Raw genomic sequence first — 17,777 nt, 5'->3', positions numbered from 1 at the left:
ATCAGTAGAAAGGTTTACAAGTGCTTTAACTCTTGTTTGACCACGAACTACATTAATGTTTGTTTTTACACAAAATGCACAACCCTTCTCCTTAAAGAACTTCATAATTTCATTGAGAAATGTATAAGACTCCTAAGACTCCTCTATGGTGCTCAAAAACCCCCTTAAAGTGTCAGGAACCTTTTTTTTTTTAATTTTCATTTAAGTCCTTTAAAAAACCAAAAAGTAATTGTTTACATGCTTCGTTAATACTGCTGATTTTGTTGAATGTTTTGCTTGAAAACAGTACACAAGAAAAGTTTTTCTTTGTTTTTTATAACTTTTTAAAGACTTTTTATATTGAGAACACATATAGTATATCTTAACACAGTATAAAGCTTGCTTCAAATTTGTGATGTTACAGTAGAGAATATTAATCAATAGTTTTTATATAAATCTTGTGTTATTTAGATGTAAACCATTTCAGTGCGCATTTGTAGGCTTGAGTGTGAATATCTGAAAACAGTTTCCTTTGTTTTTACTATAACCTTTTTGTGCTTAATCTTTTATCATGATCACGCGAGTATTTTTGCTTTTTTGCCTTTTTATGAACCTAAAGTGCAGTTAAAAAGAACAGATTCTGTGCTATTTTTTTACTTCATTTGAATTGTTAGTGGAAAATGTTTGTGTACTTCTTATAGAAACGTATGTAAGTTTTACTCAATAAAAAACAGCTTAACTGCTAACAAAACACATCTGCGTGTCCTGTGAAATCCAAATCCATTCAAGTTCATTTGTGTTTTGTTTGAATATTCATCTCAGGGGTGAGGGGTCTGTAATTATTGTGCAGTTTTTAAAATCATCAAAGTGAGATAGCTTATTCATAAAGTGATATCTTAACCCCGATGTAAAATTTCCAAAAGTACAGAAGAATACTTGAAAATGGTTGGAATATTTCATGTCAAATGAGTTATCAGCTCTCAGTAGCAATTTCATGTGAGATGTGCCCTACATTTGAACTTCATAGTTGATTATTTCATCACCTCTTAGCACTGGTTCAGAACAGGAAGTTAGAAGCTAGGTTTATTGAAGTACCACAGTCTCAGCACTCTTTAATTTACAAATTTAAAGGAATAACAAGTGTAATACATTGTAATCTATTCATAATACATTTTTACAGCAATACCCAAAGATTTTAATTACATAATAAAAAAAACGAAACACATACAACCAGCTACTTTATTTGAATGAGAGTGAACATAAAAAAGCTTTAAAAAAAATTATATCTACTTGTCTCACTGATAAAGTCAATTTATTCCACAGAAAAAGCAGCACAATATGGAAAACCTCTGCCCTCAAAGACTGCTTATTTATCTTTATCTTTGTTTAAACGTGTGGATTGAACAGTTCTGCCAGGAAAGAGTGCTTATTTCCTAAAAGCTTACAATATGAAATATTATATGTAATAGATAAAATCAAACAGGGGTAAGGTGGGGAGAGAATCTGTGTTAAGTGCTCTGATGTCAGATGATCTCCTGGTGAGGTAGGAGTGAAAAATGTATTATGTTCCAACTGAGCTCCAATATGGTAAAAAGAACAAACACATTGGTCCTGATACAGAGCCTTGAGGTACCCCACAGTCAGAGTTGTGTGTCGTGGCCAACAATAATGAATATGAGCATACAAGTACAGTACTATTCATGCTAATATTAAGTTTGTCATTATGAGTGAAACTTCTCTCTCTGGTGTTAAGTAGTAGCAAGAAAAACTAGAAGTTGTGTGGAGGGGTTTGGGGTCATGGCTTTGTCAAAATGGAGGTCATGCACATGGAAACATGAAGTGCTCATAATACGGAGTAAGATATTTGAGGAGCTAATTTGGTAATAGAACACACTAAAGTTTATTTCAGCACACATCATTAGCACGCAGCATTGGAGAGCGATTAATGTATTTTCTAACACGAGGGGCGCAGTTGATCAAGCTAAAATTAGCTTCAAAGGCTGTCAGGAAGTTTGCTAAGCGTGGTCTACCTAGCTTAGCATGCTAAGACGGAGACCTTCATAATATGGGTGTGAGAAAAGCATATACGTTAGTGGTTATGTAACGTTATTTTTAACCACTGTTACATTAATGAGCGCACACTAGCAATTTGGTTTTATTTCCAGACATCTGTACTACATTACACTGACAGTCACTCATTTCTTAAACACTAACTGAACGAAGCGCTAATGTTAGCTTAGCCGGCGTGGGTCGGTTAGGGGGGTGGGGATTTGGGGAGGCTTTTGACCCTGATACCAGTAGGTTAAATACCCCAAGGAACAAAACAGAGAGGGTGAGTACACGAGGTTTTCTCGGCAACACACAGACTATATCTGGCAAACACACACTGGCAAACACAGCTCAAATACCGGGTTACTTTTGGAACACAAAATGTGTTCACGCAGCTCATAGTTAAATCACCCACTAAATCCGCCGTGAGCTAACGTACGCCTTAGTGCTGTGAAGTTATGTTAACTGTAGTTCACGTTTTAGCTTGCACTGTGTAGCCGCACCGGCGAACGACTTCACTTGTGTCAGCTACTTCAGCTACTGTTAAAGTCATTCCCAAGATAAAAGTAATTTAGCTCTACCGCAGGGCATTTATAGAAGCTAGCCAACTTCTGTATGCATTTCTTTAAGGCTGTAGGTGCGTTTTATAACGTTAGCTATCCTTTGTTTCGGGGTTACGTTGACAGGAACGTAGCTACGTCCCAGTACAACAACAGTTTTATGGATATGATTTTTGACGTTTTAAGCTTAGTTTACAACATTATGAAAGTTTTGTGAAAGGTTTCTTTTGTAATACTTTATGTTCCCTAAACATTTGCTAGCTTTGACAGCGAAAGTTAGAACTCTCTGTTCATTGTTCGTGTGCTATTGTTTGGACTTCTCTTCATGGGTGTGTTGTAGGATTATGATACGTCTATGGTTCTTTTAGCAAATGTTGAAATAGAAGAAGTTGCTGTAATCAACTGGTCTGAACTGTGAACACAACTTTCTTCTTTTCCGCATCCGTTTCACAATGCTGTATAATGTGACCCCGTGTCAGCTTCCGGAAACAACATCAGGGTTCTCGAACCATCTGCGCCGATTCCATAGTTTCTATTGGTCAGGATGATACCGGCGCTAATTTGATTGGTGTAGACAAGAGCCAGTAACGTGTGGCTGCATTGGACGCAAACTGTTGTCTTCAAGTGCACACAGTGAATTGAATGCGAGGTTCACAAAATATTTTGTTATTTTATTTAACTTGATTTCGAAACGCATTTCGCAATTGCTCAGTGTTGTTCATTAGTGTAACGCCTACGTTGGTGACTGGTTTTGTGGTTTTATGGAAGGCAAACGTTCCATTGTAAACTACAAATGATGAATGAATTTTCTTCAGATCTCACCCGCAACACCAGAACTCCTGAATTAAGAGGTTGTTGAATAAGGGCAGTCAGATTAGTTTAAGAACATCGCCAAATATCCAGGGTTGTAGGAGTTTGGTTCTCTCTTTGGTTGAAGCTGAGATTAACGGAATTTTGACTTAACTGGAATGCCGCATTTTCGCGGGAAAAGACCCAAGCACTAGTACTAGCCTGTAAGTATGTGTATGGGATGCTAAACAATTCATACAGCACATCTTCTTTGTGGGACTGTTTATGGACAATGTTTTTACAGGATTACATTTTGAAATATAAGTAGAGCTGTTAATTGTGGGGGAGTGATTCATGGATGGTTAACGGATGAATGATTTTATTCCTGTTTCTAAGGAGTCACACTTTTATGAATCCACAATATAATTTAAGATACCTCCTTCATTTTTCATGTGTGTTAACTTCCTGCAGCTTAACTTGATTCCACTTGTAGGAAGCACACTTAAATTATTGTGAGAGTTTCAGTAATGTGACATCTGTTTAGTTCATGGCCAGTGTTCATGTTTGTCTGTTATTTAAAGGCATATTTACATGGTATTTTTGCAGGTCTGTCCCTCTTGGAGATGGCAGCGAATGTGAAAAAAAACACAACTGTGAATTTGAGACGTATGAACCGTTCTTGTGAACTTCTGGTTTGGCTCAATGAAACTTTACAGACAGGCTTCACCAAGCTCGAGCAGGTGTGCACAGGTAGGTCATTCATGTGTGGTTTTAACATCCCAACAAGTGTATCCTTTTGGATCTGTGTGGGGCAGCTTTTATGGTCTTTTTTAGCATCACATGGCTGCATATTATGGCCTCATGTGTGTGCATGTACATTGTATTTATATGCATGCAGGAGGAGGCACCTCCACACGTCCTTAAAACAGTTATTACCATATATGAGGTGCTCTGCTGTGATTATTTTAGTTACCAAGTACTTTGTGACAAATAAGTAACCGAACAGTACATAATGCTCTCAGTCTCACCTGTTGCTTTTGCCTGAGCTGGCTGCTTTCCTCCTCCTCCACCTCTCTCTCTCTTCATTGCTACAGCTTCTCTTCCTGAATAAATTTACCCAAATAAGTTTTTGGTAGAGCTAATAATACTGGTTGACTCTGTTCAGCTTTCAGACATTGGTTCCTTGAGTTTTTAGGTACTGTGTTTTGCTAATACTAAAGCTGCAACAGTTAGCTAATTAATCGATTTGTCAATCAAAAGAAAGTTATTTGCGCCTTAGTGAGGATGCTGAATAATTTTTCCATGCACAAATATTAACATTTGCTGTTTGCTTGTGTGTGTGTGTGTATTTGTCTTTATTTGAATATTCAGGTGCAGCCTTTTGCCAGCTGATGGACTGGTTATTTCCTGGATCCCTGGATCTGTCCGATGTCCGATTCCAAAGTGATAACGTTGTAGACTCCCTCCACAACTACAGTTTACTGGAAGCTGCATTCAGAAAAGTTGGAGTTGTCAGAGTGAGTATTAAAAATTTGCCTTTGTCTGTGTATGGTGGTCAATAAGTCACAACAACAGCTCCAGCTTACTAATTACTTTTTCAGCGTTTTTTTGATATTTAAGAGGCTTATTTATTCCTCTCAAACTAGCAGATGAATTTACCGTCAACATCTTTTCGTTCGTTCCTCTCACCAGTACATCCCCATCGAGGCGCTGCTGAAGAGGAACTCTTGCATATCTCTGACATTCCTGCAGTGGTTTAAGCTGTTCTTTGATGAGAACAACAACGGCAGGGAGTACCAGGCATTGGAGGCCCGAGGCGGACAGAGTCTGGTTCCTGACAAATCACACAGGGGTATACAACACAGGGAATGTTTTTTTATTTAGCAGGTTTTTATTTAGAAATTTCTCAAATGTAACCCACATGTATAAATGAAATATCCTAATTATTTTAACATATTTTGGACTATATTTTCCTTGTTTGTAGCCTACTGTGTTGGCCTATAGCACCCACTGTAGGTTAAAAATAAAACACACCACTGCAGGAGGAGGGTAATATTGGAAAAAAAACTTGGAAATTCATTGAGATTAAAGACAGTCTGTTGTTTCCTTCTAAACAGGCCAGATTCACAGGAATGTCTCTCATGATTGATTGTGGGCTAAAATCTTCTATTTTTCCTGCTTGCTAAGTCTGATTGCAAAGTTTCATTTAGTCAGATCATCCACTGCAGGCATAATACACGACAAGTGGTGGGGTCTGCAGTGTGGTGAGGTTGACCCAGCTTTGTCAAGTGATGTGGTCGACCAACAAAAGCAACAAAGTCAGCACTATCTGATAGCATTGTGGTTCTTTCTGTAACTCAGATGATGAAATCCTCGATGAACATTTATGTAACAGAATCCTATCTGAATGACAAAAAGCTTTTAATAGAGAGAGGAGGCCAGTAACATTACATGCTCCATCTCTGTAAAGCACTTAATTGCATTTAAATGTGCTTTTTATTCTCGTCATAGATGGGACCCCTCCTCAGAAGCTGTGGGTCATTGTGAAGATGGATGGCAATACAGAAGAAGAACCAAGAAAAGAAAAGCCACGAGAGAATTTGAACGGGAATGCAGATGTGGTATTTATATCCGATGATGAGGATGATGTGGTATTTGTGGAGCAGAAAAGAAAGAAAATAGCAGTGAAAGAAGAGAGTGCAGAGCCACAGCAGATGAAGAGCGAGGAGCAAGCACAGACAGCGGTGGAGAATAAAACTCAGGGGAGCAGTTTCCAAGACAGCTATGCTTTGTTGTCCTTCATCAGAAGATACTGTAATAATGTGGATACTAACTTTAATACAAGTCCAGACACTCAGGTTTCTGACCCTTCAGCTCTTTCCATCTTGAGTCCAACCCACCGCAGAGACATCATTCAGGCCTGCTATCAAACGCCCTACTGTCTCTACCTGTATATGAAGGTCGAACTGGGGGAAGGACAGAGCACAAGCGTCATCCTGATTGGCTACGTCGACCAGGGCTTAGGGGTCAGCGTGGTGAGGCTGTTGTGTGCTCTGCAGATGAGCGTTGACTCTGATCCACGATCATCAGAGGACATGGACACGAGCACAGGCACACACAGTGCAGATGCTGATGCATGCCTCCTGATTGAGACGTTGAAGAACTTTGGCCTCCATCTGTCCAATCTTGTTGCATTTTACTGTGATGCTTCACACCCAGCAGTGAGCCAGGTGTTTGTATCCCACCTCCAGGCCTTCAGCCCGAGGTTAGTGTCACTCTGTGGCCTTCCTGGGACGGCAGAAAGAGCCTGCCAGGCTGGACTCTTGCCTTCCTTTCGTTGTGTGGTTGACCTGGTTAGAGACATCCACCATCATTACTCTACCTGCATTTCCATCAACGACAGCCTGAAAGAGATATTTGCTGGTGCAGACTCTTATAACCCTTCCCATCCTATCTCTGCACAGTGTTTGTTTATCATCAACACTGTGCAGAGGATGGTCAGCAGCTGGAAGGATTTAGTGGAGTATTTTAAGTCACTGAGGCAATCAGAGGAGACTGAGCGGATCAGAAACCAGCTGCTGGATTATAAAGTCAAGCTGCACTTTCAGTTCCTCTCCCAGACGTTGGAGCCCCTCCGAGCTCTTCAAGTGCTGCAGCAGTACGGCCCAGCAGACGTGGCTGGGGAACTCCAGCTCAGCTCCGTTCTGGTTCACTCCTACGCAGCCTGTCTCCTCCGGCCCTCCGCTTTGGAGCGCTTTCTTAAGGAGCGGGACCAGCATGTCCTCTGCAGTGAGAAGGAGCTGCTCCCCACAGTAGAGGTGGACATAGGTTCTTGTGCCAGAGACTTCCTGTGGGCCACTGCTGTGGTGGATCTTGGGGAATGGGAGAGGAGTGACTTCCTGAAGCATGCAGTGACTTTCTATAAAGCAGCTCTACAGAGTTTAGTGCAAAGTGTTCCGAAGACTCTCGGAAACGCGGCGCTCATGAACGTCAGCAAAGTCCTGAAACATCCTGAGAATATAAATGTAAGGAGATTTATTTACATTATAAATAAATCTACCAACATTGCATTGTCCTCTGATATTAATCGCATATTTATTGTATTCAGGGTAATCTGACCACACATGTGCTGACAGAGTTGGTGGTCCAGCTTGGTCTGTGTTACCCCGAGTCTCCAGAAACTTATCAGCTGGCGTACGACTACTTCAGTGCCATTAACAAAGTGAAGGAGAAGCAGATGCAAGGAACAGGAAGTCATTGCTGGGCAAAGGTGAACTGACGACACAATGACTCAACATTACTGACCTAATCTGGTACCTTGAATTTGTTTTGATCTGCTTTTACTGCTTTTATGAATTTAAGAAGTGGTGAAAGCAGTTGACCCACTGTAGATGAGGTGCTCGTTCAATAGCTTCTGTAGAAACAGTGTAACTGAACATTTGGGTGCCATTAAAGGGTTCCTTGCATTGTCTCTACAGATGCTGGATGGCATTAGACCACACTCTGTTCTGCATAGATTCCTCCTGACCCTCCTGGCCCTGCCGAGCTCTCTGTGCAGGACGCAGGTGTTTGCTAAGGTGAGTGTTACAATATGGACTTACGTTGACTGACGGTTCAAGTGGACACAAAAAGATTAAAGTTGTTTTATTATGTGACTCAGATATTAAAATGCTACACCTCTAAGAAAAACACACTGGGAAATGAACTAGTATTGAGAGGCACGTGGAGTCCGACTAATTTTCTAGCATTTAGCATCAGATTTTTTCCACTGGAAGAACATCACAGGCTTTTTTAGATGTTTTGTTACAGAAAGTACATGAAATTGAACAAAATAGTCTCACATCCTGTCGTTGTGTTACTTATGGATGAAACTATGGTGAAAGGGCAGTTGCCCCCCTGCACCCCCCTTGTATGTGCCAGTGACGGACAGTTACCATTTTAATGCATTTTCATCCTGGAAGGGCTTTTTAACAAATACTTATATACAAGTACTTAAATACTTTTTGGAATTCATTTGTTTCTAACACAGATAGTCTGTCCTTCAAGAAGTTTTTCAGCTAGAACACATGATTTCAGATATTGATTTTCTTCGACACGTTCATTTTAGTTCAGATTTCAAACAGGTAAGTGATACCTCCTCATCGCTTTGGTGTGTGTGTGTGTGTGTGTGTGTGTGTTTTCTCCCTTCACAAGGCGTTCAGCAGCACCAGGGCTCTTCATAACAGCAAGGAAACCTCTGAAGCCTCACGTCAGCTGGGCAGTTGGGTGCGAAGGCCCCGCCCCCGTAGAAGGAGACAACCAGCCCAGGTAGGTTTGGGTGGCGGGAGAAAAGAAGATAAGGATGACGAGACTTCATCAGATGACTGTGACGCTTTTGTGGCCAAACCAAGTCTACGTATTCCCTTCAAACCCGACAGCAAGGACGACTCAGACTACACAGACAATTCCTCAGGTAAGACTGTCAGGTGTGAGCTGTGCAGGTGTAGCTGGAAAATTTAACCTTGTTAAATTCGACTACTGAAGTAAATGATAATAATTGATTTGACTGTGTGTTCTGTTTTTGTCAGATGTGGTTGATGTCACTGAAGAGTCAAAAATGTGCCTGACCAGTTTAACAAAGGCAGAAAGTAAGAAATGTGTAATATGTAATGTATATAATTAATAATCTATTGAGGAATGAGAACAGAGTTACTTTTCATAATTTTGATGTTATTTATATTTATCATAGGCTTGGGGTGAGGTGGCCAGTACCTGATTCCTCTTCTTTATCTTTAAATTCAGTATAAAATATACACATGGTCTTAATTAATTTGTGAATTGGCAACATGGTGATGAGTCCAGGTGTTCACACGTGTGTATGAACGCATTCAGGATTGAAAGTGCAGTAGATTCAGCAGCTTGTTGTCACTGTGTTGTAGGTCCCACAGCTTCACTGGCTGAGTTTGTGTACATTGTGAGTGAGGATGATGACAGCATCGTTTTGACAAGCAGACCAACCAGCTCAGAAGAACTTCTGGTAAAATCAACATTATTCTGATTAGCATCAAGTTTAAAATTCATGAATTTCTGATAGCAAAGAACAACAAATCAAAGCTGGACAAAAGAAAAAAATCACTTCAGGCCCTGGACAAGTTTGAGGGCCATTTTTATCTTATTTTTAAATTTTTCATTTTTTTTTTGTTTTTTACTTGAAAGAATAAACAATGAATGCTTAAACCTAAAAAAATATTCTCAGATAATTGTGTCAATTATTGAAAATAATCCTTTGCAGCCCTGTGTTTTAGTGCAAGATCATTTGGTGGCGGGCGGCATGGTGGTGCAGTGGTTAGCACTGTCGCCTCAAGCAAGAGGGTTCCAGGTTCGAATCCCGGTCTGGGCCCTTCTATGTGGTTTGCATGTTCTCCCTGTGCCTGCGTGGGTTTTCTCCGGGTTCTCCGGCTTCCTCCCACAATACCAAAAACATGCACATTAGGTTAATTGGCTGCTCTACATTGCCCCTAGGTGTGAGTGTGAGAGTGTGTGGTTGTCTGTCTTTGTGTGTTGGCCCTGCAGTTGACTGGCGACCAGTCCAGGGTGAACCCCGCCTCTCGCCCGTAGTCAGCTGGGATAGGCTCCAGCTCCCCCGCGACCCTGACGGATAAGCGGTATAGAATTTGGATGGATGGATGGATGGATCATTTGGTGGCCATGCTGACATCTGTGAACTCTGTCTTGACCATAGACCTTAATGATAACTAAGTGGACGGAGCTTCTGCGTCTTCCAAAAGAAGCCAATGCGCAAGTGCTGTAAGCCTGCATTCTTTCTAATGTCCAGCAGGGGGCGACACCATTGATTTCAAAAAGAAGTCTGGTTGCACTGAAGCTCATGAGAAAATGAGCTTAACTCTCAGTTGGTCTCAGCTGCTTGTTTCAGGTTTTCTTCATCACAGGACGATGTTGGTGGTAACTTGAGTCAAAATAGACCAGTGTGTGTGTGTGTTGTACAGGGTGCCATAGGGGAGCTGGTCTGGGTTGAGGCAGAGGGCTTCTGTCCCTGGCCAGCTGTTATCGTCGCCTGCACGGGGGAAAAACAACTTCCAGGGAAGAGGATGGTGGAGTGCTTTGGACAGAGAACGCACTCTCAGGTGATGATCGATGCAGAGGGTGAAAATCGGGGAATCGGAGTTCAGTACGCCATCGTGTACACAAATGCTTCATGTGCACATACATCTTGAGTTTCCCTCAGGATCAATGAAGTATCTATCTATCTATCTATCTATCTATCTATCTATCTATCTGTCTGTCTATCTATCTATCTATCTATCTGTCTGTCTGTCTGTCTATCTATCTGTCTGTCTGTCTATCTATCTATCATGCTGACAGTTGTACTCGACAAGGAAACAGCAGTTTAATGTGGTTCCGGGTCGTATCCTTGGAAACAGTTTGTGACTGTTTTGTGTTTCGACCACGGGCAGAACTCTTTTAAATGTTCTCAACCCCTTTCACCTTTTTCCACCAGCAGCTGGGGAACAGAGGAGGACTTCTTGGTCTTGAGAAGCAGCACCATTTATTAACTGACAACTGATAACTGACAACATACAACATGCTTTTCTGGCGCTCACACACATTTTGTGTTTTTTCTCCTCGATATGTGGTAGGGTGGTAAGGAAACAAACTTTGTTTGAGAAAAGGCTGCAGGCGGCACTAATAACTGTAAAAAACCCAAAATAACAGGACAGTTGGAAGGCGTTACATCGACATGCAGGTGGTGAGACGAGTGGCCAGTCAGTGGTCTGCCGTCTTTTAACTCCATCTTTTAGTATCGAATCAGCATGTTGGGTACCTCAGCAGGTGGGTAATAGAAACAACTGGACGGGATGCAGTGGAAACTGGGCTTGTGTAAACAAAGGGACCACTGACGCTTCTTTACTTGACATTTTTTAAAATCCCTGAAAACAATTTCCCAAGCTGCTTTGTGATGATGTTTTTCTGTGTCATTATGTTGTGGTGGATCTGTCTCGCTTCTTGAGTTTGGGATTGAAATTTGTCCAACTCACATCATTTATTTATTGTCATCATTTATGTTTCGTTTTGCCTGCTAGCTTACTCATATGGGTTACTTTTCATATCTGTTTCCATTCTCTACACTGATTTCTTGGCTCTGATTCCAGGTCAGTTTGCAGGCTCTGAAACCATTCGCTGCCTTTGCCCAACACTTCAGCGCCAACTCTTTCGCCATCCTTATCCCCTACCGAGAAGCCCTCTTCTTGTCCCTGCAGGTCTGTGGCTCTCTGTCTGTTTTCCCATGAACACAGACAGGACTTTGAACCCGTTCATATGTGATGCACTTTTGTCCTCCTGCTCAGACATTTGTGTTTGTGTCTATCAGGAGGCAGCTCTGCGTTGTGAGAAGCAGTTTTCTGAATGTCTGGGGAAGAGAGATGCGTTGCTGGAACAGCTGTTAGACTGGGCCCTTGATGGATTTCAGCCCATGGGGCCAGACAGACTCAGACCAGCAGCTGCCATGAATGGTATGACCTTCATCACGCATTACTTTCTGATTGAAGTGGGAATAGAGAGATCAGTGACTAATGGCAGAGAATCACCTCTAATATTACAGACTAGTGGTGTATAAGACATATAGGTTCATACAGGTAATACAGTTCTGCAGGTGTTATGTATCTTGGAACTTTAACTGATGTCTGATGGTCGCATGTGTGAATGACTTCTGTCCAGGTGTTATGACAACAAACGACAGACCAAAGGTGAAGAAGCAACTCTTCTTGAATGCTGACTCTTCTCATCGCTCCTTCACCTCCTCCAGCAGGAGCAGCAGGAGCTCAGAGCTGAAAGGCGTGGCCGTGTCCATGAGCAGACTGTCGTGTCACTCTGAAGATAAGTCTGCCCACAAAGGCAGAGGTGGAACGACTGCATGGAAAGGAACTGATTCTGTGGGGAAAGACACTAAAGGAGCGTCCAGAGGAAGGTGGGAGGTAGAGAGAGATGACTGGGGGGGAGGAGGAGGAGGATGGGAGAAGGTTAAGGCAGGATGGGGAAGAGGGAAGGGAGGGAAGGTTCATAAGATGAAAAACAGTCTGATGGATGGATTCGATGACGACACGTCGCCAGACTTTGTGCCGTACAGGAAGAGGACCATCGCCAAACCTTACCAGAAGGTCACCGAGGCGAGCAGCGTTTACACCCAGCCGGACCAAAAACTCAGAGGTGCCAAGCACAGATTAAAACATTACGACTTGAAAGAAGAGTTTAATGCCAAAAAAGGTCTTTACAGAAAATTGACCAGAAATAAGAAGTTATTGGTTTCTTTCCTTGCAGAGAAGACGATCTGTATGATTATGAACATGAAGCTCGACATTGAAGGTGAGTGTTGGACATGTTGTATGTTTTTTTTTCTGAATCAAAATCTGTTCCCTTTTATACATAAATATTTGTTTTTTTTAAAAAGTGATGTGCAAAATCAGCCATTCACATCCTCAGCTTTTGCATTATTCTTAAGTTTAAGAGCTTGTTCTGTGGTCAAACATAATAAGAATATTGTCTTGTGTAATTTCCTGTATGTCTCTGTGTTGTGTTGTGTTGTGTTTGCAGGCTTCTGTTTGTGTTGTGGAACAGAAAACATTGAGATATTCCACCCTCTATTTAAAGGAAGTCTCTGCCTGAAGTGTAAAGTAAGAAATCATCACCTTTCTGTGAGCAGTTAAAGTTCCTCAGCAAACTGTGAGTGAACTGAAGTGTTAAACACTGTGCTGAACCTTGTGTGTCCCTGCAGGACAACTTCACAGAAACTCTGTATCGCTATGATGAGGACGGATATCAGTCCTACTGCACCATCTGCTGCTATGGGCTGGAAGTGGTACTGTGCGGCAACGATAGCTGCTGCAGGTTCGTCTCTTCAGCTCCTGCTCCACATTTCAGTGTTGCTGTCTTAAAAACGGTGACGAGCAGAGCCCAGTTTTCCCTTTGCTTATTGGTCTTCCTGCACATCCTATGCGTTTGCAGATCCTTTTGTGAGGACTGTCTGAACATCCTCGTCGGTCCTGGGACGTTTGATTCGTTGAAGCTGCTGGAGCCGTGGATCTGCTACTTGTGTCAGCCGCATCGACGTCACGGCGCTCTGGTTCCCAGGGAGGACTGGAGCATTCGTGTCCAAGAGTTATTCCTCAACAACAGCGCCATGGCGTTCGTGAGTGATCTGTTTCCATCACTGGACGAACTCCCACGCTCTCTGAATTGAATATTTTCAGTGTATTTACACACATTAAAGCATATTCTGACATTCATTTTTATTAGTTACACCAGATAAACTGTATTGATTTCTTGATTGATTTCTAAACAACAGGTTTTCATTAATGAGGACTCTTATTTTGTAGGAGCCACATCGTGTTTATCCATCCATCCCTGCCAACCTGCGCAGACCTGTCAGAGTCCTCTCGCTCTTCGATGGCATAGCAACAGGTGAGCACGCAGAGCTGAGCCCCTCCCTTGCCAAATCAGGATCAAATTTCAAGTTAAGACCTTTTCACATGTTTAAAAAACACCGAACAATATAGTGGTGAACATTAACAGCAAACATTAGCCTTCCAATCGTTTCATTCGCATGTAACAGCGACACGGTCGGGATTTTAGTACATTTACAATAAATATGACAAAAAAACTTCTGAAACACGTGACAAACTCTACCTTCTGTAAGGTTTGTAAGATGGATTTTCATTGAAGATAAGTTAAGACAAGCTGGGCCTTCTAAGTCTTCTTTTACATCCTTTTCCTTACTGTTTGAATCAGAGTGCGATGATGCTCTCACTCCACAAATTCTGATTGCGATCATGCTGTGTATTCCATGTCTGCTGGTGTTTTCCTCAGGCTTCCTGGTGCTGAAGGATCTTGGCTTTAAAGTGGATAAGTATGTTGCCTCAGAGGTCTGCGAGGACTCGATTGCTGTGGCGACAGTCAACCATGATGGGAAGATCATCCATGTTAGTGACGCCCGGTTCATCACCCAGAAACACGTAAGTTCACTCACAGTCCGTAATGTTAATATTTCTCTGTTCAAAACTGTGACTTTGGTTGGCAGTGACTTCACCGTTGTTGTTTGGAGTCATTTGAAGGTGTTTCCAGCTCGACTGATCCAACTGTTAACCAGCCGCTTGTTCATCTTTGACCGTTCAGATCGAGCAGTGGGGTCCGTTTGATTTGCTGATTGGGGGCAGCCCCTGCAACGACCTCTCCATCGTCAACCCGCTCAGAAAAGGCCTCTATGGTACGTAACTGCTGAACTGATAAAAACTGATTCAAGATACACCGTGTGGCATTTCTACATTAAAATATCTAAAAACTACTTGACCTTTGTCATGTATTTTGTAGGGCTGTGGCAGCGTTAACGTATTAGGGCTGGGCAAGTCAATGTGATAACTAATTAACGCCGACAATTATTAGTTTATATTTTATCATTTACGCAGTGCATTAACGCAGTTTTTTCAGTGAGAAAGTGAGGAATGGTTAGTTAGCTAGTGAGCAACGGACTTTAAAAATAATTATTATGATAAAAACAGCTATTCAATAAAATAGTTCTTGGTGTTAATTAATTATCTCGTTAACGCATGTGCGATAATAACATGTTGAATTGCACAGCCCTAATATTTTGTTGTGTAACCCTTATCCCAAATGTTTCCAGCAGTATTAACATCCAGTGGAATCTGTAGTTGTTCAAATGCAGATCTCATTACTTACGATGAGATTGCTGTAAAGAATATTTTTGCTCGTACGGATCATCCCGAGTGTAAACGTACGGGCGGTTGGAGGCTGTAAGTTGCCCTTCTCTCCTGCAGAGGGCACCGGCAGGCTGTTCTTTGAGTTCTACCGCATCCTTCAGCTGCTGAAGCCCGAAGAGGAAGACCCCCGGCCGTTCTTCTGGCTGTTTGAGAACGTGGTCTTCATGAACACGCATGACAAAGTCAACATCTGCCGCTTCCTCGAGGTTCGCCGTCCACACCAACTTCTGCTTTCATTTTCATATCTTGTGCGGCTGCACCGCCTGAATTTCCTCTCTGGGGTTCAATGAAGGTTTATCTGATATTTTTGTGTATATTTCTTCCTTTTGTGTGGTGTTGCTTTTTCCTCTCGTCCCTTTGCCTTCATGCTTTCTTCCCACCCTTCCTTTTCCTGCTTCCTTCCTTCCTTGCTTCCTCATTGCGCTGCTGTGTTTTCCTCACCCAGAGAAAATGACTGTTACTGCTGTGTGATTCTTTCGACAGTGCAACCCGGTGCTGGTGGATGCAGTCAAAGTTAGTCCTGCACACAGAGCTCGTTACTTCTGGGGAAACATCCCAGGGATGAGCAGGTCAGACCTCCATGAATGACAGGGTTAAATTACTCAAATGGGTTCAGACGACGTTCTCGTGTCCTGCAGCTGTAAAACCAGTAACATGCATGTTGTCTTTCTTTTCTGCTCTTCTCTTTCGTGTTTCTTGGTCTTTGTAACCTCCCTCTGAGTAAAGTGTGTTTGCTGCGTCTCTCCCTTCAGGCCCATCATCCCCTCCCAGAACGACAAGCTGAGTCTCCAGGACTGTTTGGAGATCGGTAGAGAAGCCAGGGTCAGTGACTGAACCTGCTGTCTCATTTTGTCTGCCGTCCCTCTTCTCAGTTCACGTAATCAGTGAGGTCCTGCAGTCATTAAGGTCCAGTAATCACTCTGTGCTGACGTTTTTGTCTCAGGTCACGAAGGTGAGGACGATCACCACCAACAAAAACTCTCTGAAGCAGGGCAAAAAAGTCTCCCTGCTGCCTGTCCTCCACCACGGCCGAGAGGACAACCTCTGGATCACCGAGCTAGAAAGGTGGGCATCGTGATGCTTTTAAAACAGATGTGATACTCTCACACTGGACAGCTGTGAGCCCCCACCGTCACTCTGCTACTGGACCCTCCGTACTGATGAGCACTCAGTTTCCAATAGAGATCAGTTAAATGCGTTTAATTTTTAAAAAAATATATTTTCATGGCAAATAAATACAGTGTGACTTTTATTATTTTATTCTGACGTCTTGCAGTTCTGTTCGCCATCATGTAAGATTCATAGCCGAAATATGTCAAGTCTGCGCCCAGGTTTAAAGTGTCTTCACTTGTTTTGTCCAACCAGCCGTCCAAAACCCGAAGAAAACACCCAATGTTCACACGTAAGAAGCTTATTAAGAGTTTATTAGACTAACTGACTAAACACGTGTGTCTCTTCTCCTGCTTTCGCCGCCAGAATCTTTGGTTTCCCCAAACATTACACCGACGTGAGGGACATGAACCGGCAGCAGAGGCAGAAGGTGCTGGGGAAGGCCTGGAGTGTGCCAGTCATCCGTCACCTCTTCGCTCCCCTCAAGGACTACTTTGCATGTGAGGAGCTGCCTCCTTTGTCCACCGCCCACTCCTCCACCTCCTCGTCCTCCCCAGCCTCTCCAGAGCTGCAGCGACTCAGATAGGAACGGGTGGTTTTGCCTTTTTATGGTGTTTTATAGGGATGTGTATGTGTGTCTGTGTGTGTGCGTGCGTTTCTCTTTTACACTAAACTGAAGGCCTTCAAGACTCTTCATGCTGCTGTGTTGTTAACAAGACCAAAGCCACGCTGACAATTAGAGATCATGTGTGTCGTGCTTGACTTGAGAGAAACTGTGAATGTTGTGACATGAAACGGAGATGCAAAACGTCTGAATTTTATTTATTGAAGGCCACAGAAGATCTATGAATGCATGAAGACAGAGAACAGAGTTGATCATTTGTGTGTTTTCACTTTTTTTTAATTTGTATTTTAGTGTCAGCTGGTTCTTTTACAACAGAATAATTACTGTCAGTTTATTCTTATTGGTATTAACTTGGTATGCTGCCATTTTAATTTCTGTCACAACTGAGAATATTGTTCAGTGATGACTAATCACAGAGGCACCTGGCCCAATTGACTGAGTATTGTAAGTAATAGTAATAGATGACTGATGATTGTATGAGGAACATTTTGAGAAGAGGTTGTTGGTGAGTGGACTCTGCAGTATTTTTGCACACTGACACCAGAGGGATGGATTTTAGTTCTGTGTATTGCTCATTTTGATCTATTGTCATTGGTGTATTTGACCAATTTATTGAATGAAATAAGGGATATTTTACCTGGGGTTGTTGGCAAAACCAGTAAAGAAAAGACATCCCATTGTTGGCCTCTTTTGTTCATTTGTGTCTCATTTGTCATCTGTTGTTGATTTTTTTTTTCTTTTTTCTTAACTACAGGAAAAAAATCTAATCAACACCTCAGTATTTCTACTCGTCAGTCTCTAGGTTTTCTATGAAAACCGTAGTTCAGTATAATGTAAAGTATAATTTTTCTGGTGTGCCAACAATGGAGAGAAAAGGGGATCTTTTAGACCACAGAA

At 42.2% G+C, this 17,777-nt stretch overlaps 1 protein-coding gene across 1 annotated transcript; it reads left to right on the top strand.

The window, feature by feature from the left end:
- Positions 1 to 2,793: 2,793 nt before the first annotated feature.
- Positions 2,794 to 17,557, top strand: LOC124063104. Its single transcript, XM_046396432.1, has 26 exons — positions 2,794 to 3,601; positions 3,984 to 4,127; positions 4,749 to 4,894; positions 5,070 to 5,229; positions 5,889 to 7,402; positions 7,486 to 7,647; positions 7,856 to 7,954; positions 8,571 to 8,829; positions 8,945 to 9,004; positions 9,296 to 9,393; positions 10,364 to 10,501; positions 11,528 to 11,635; positions 11,746 to 11,887; positions 12,093 to 12,581; positions 12,693 to 12,737; positions 12,966 to 13,045; positions 13,147 to 13,259; positions 13,377 to 13,560; positions 13,748 to 13,832; positions 14,238 to 14,383; positions 14,544 to 14,634; positions 15,203 to 15,351; positions 15,629 to 15,714; positions 15,898 to 15,967; positions 16,089 to 16,210; positions 16,622 to 17,557. The coding sequence occupies exons 2-26, from the start codon at positions 4,046 to 4,048 to the stop codon at positions 16,839 to 16,841; spliced, it is 4,848 nt and encodes a 1,615-aa protein (XP_046252388.1). The 5' UTR covers positions 2,794 to 3,601; positions 3,984 to 4,045; the 3' UTR covers positions 16,842 to 17,557.
- Positions 17,558 to 17,777: the final 220 nt, after the last annotated feature.

This window comes from Scatophagus argus, chromosome 8 (assembly GCF_020382885.2).
Source record: "Scatophagus argus isolate fScaArg1 chromosome 8, fScaArg1.pri, whole genome shotgun sequence".
In the NCBI taxonomy this organism is placed as follows: Eukaryota; Metazoa; Chordata; class Actinopteri; family Scatophagidae; genus Scatophagus; species Scatophagus argus.
The sequence above is the reverse complement of the archived record's forward strand: the minus strand, read 5'-3'. Positions and strand labels throughout refer to the sequence as shown.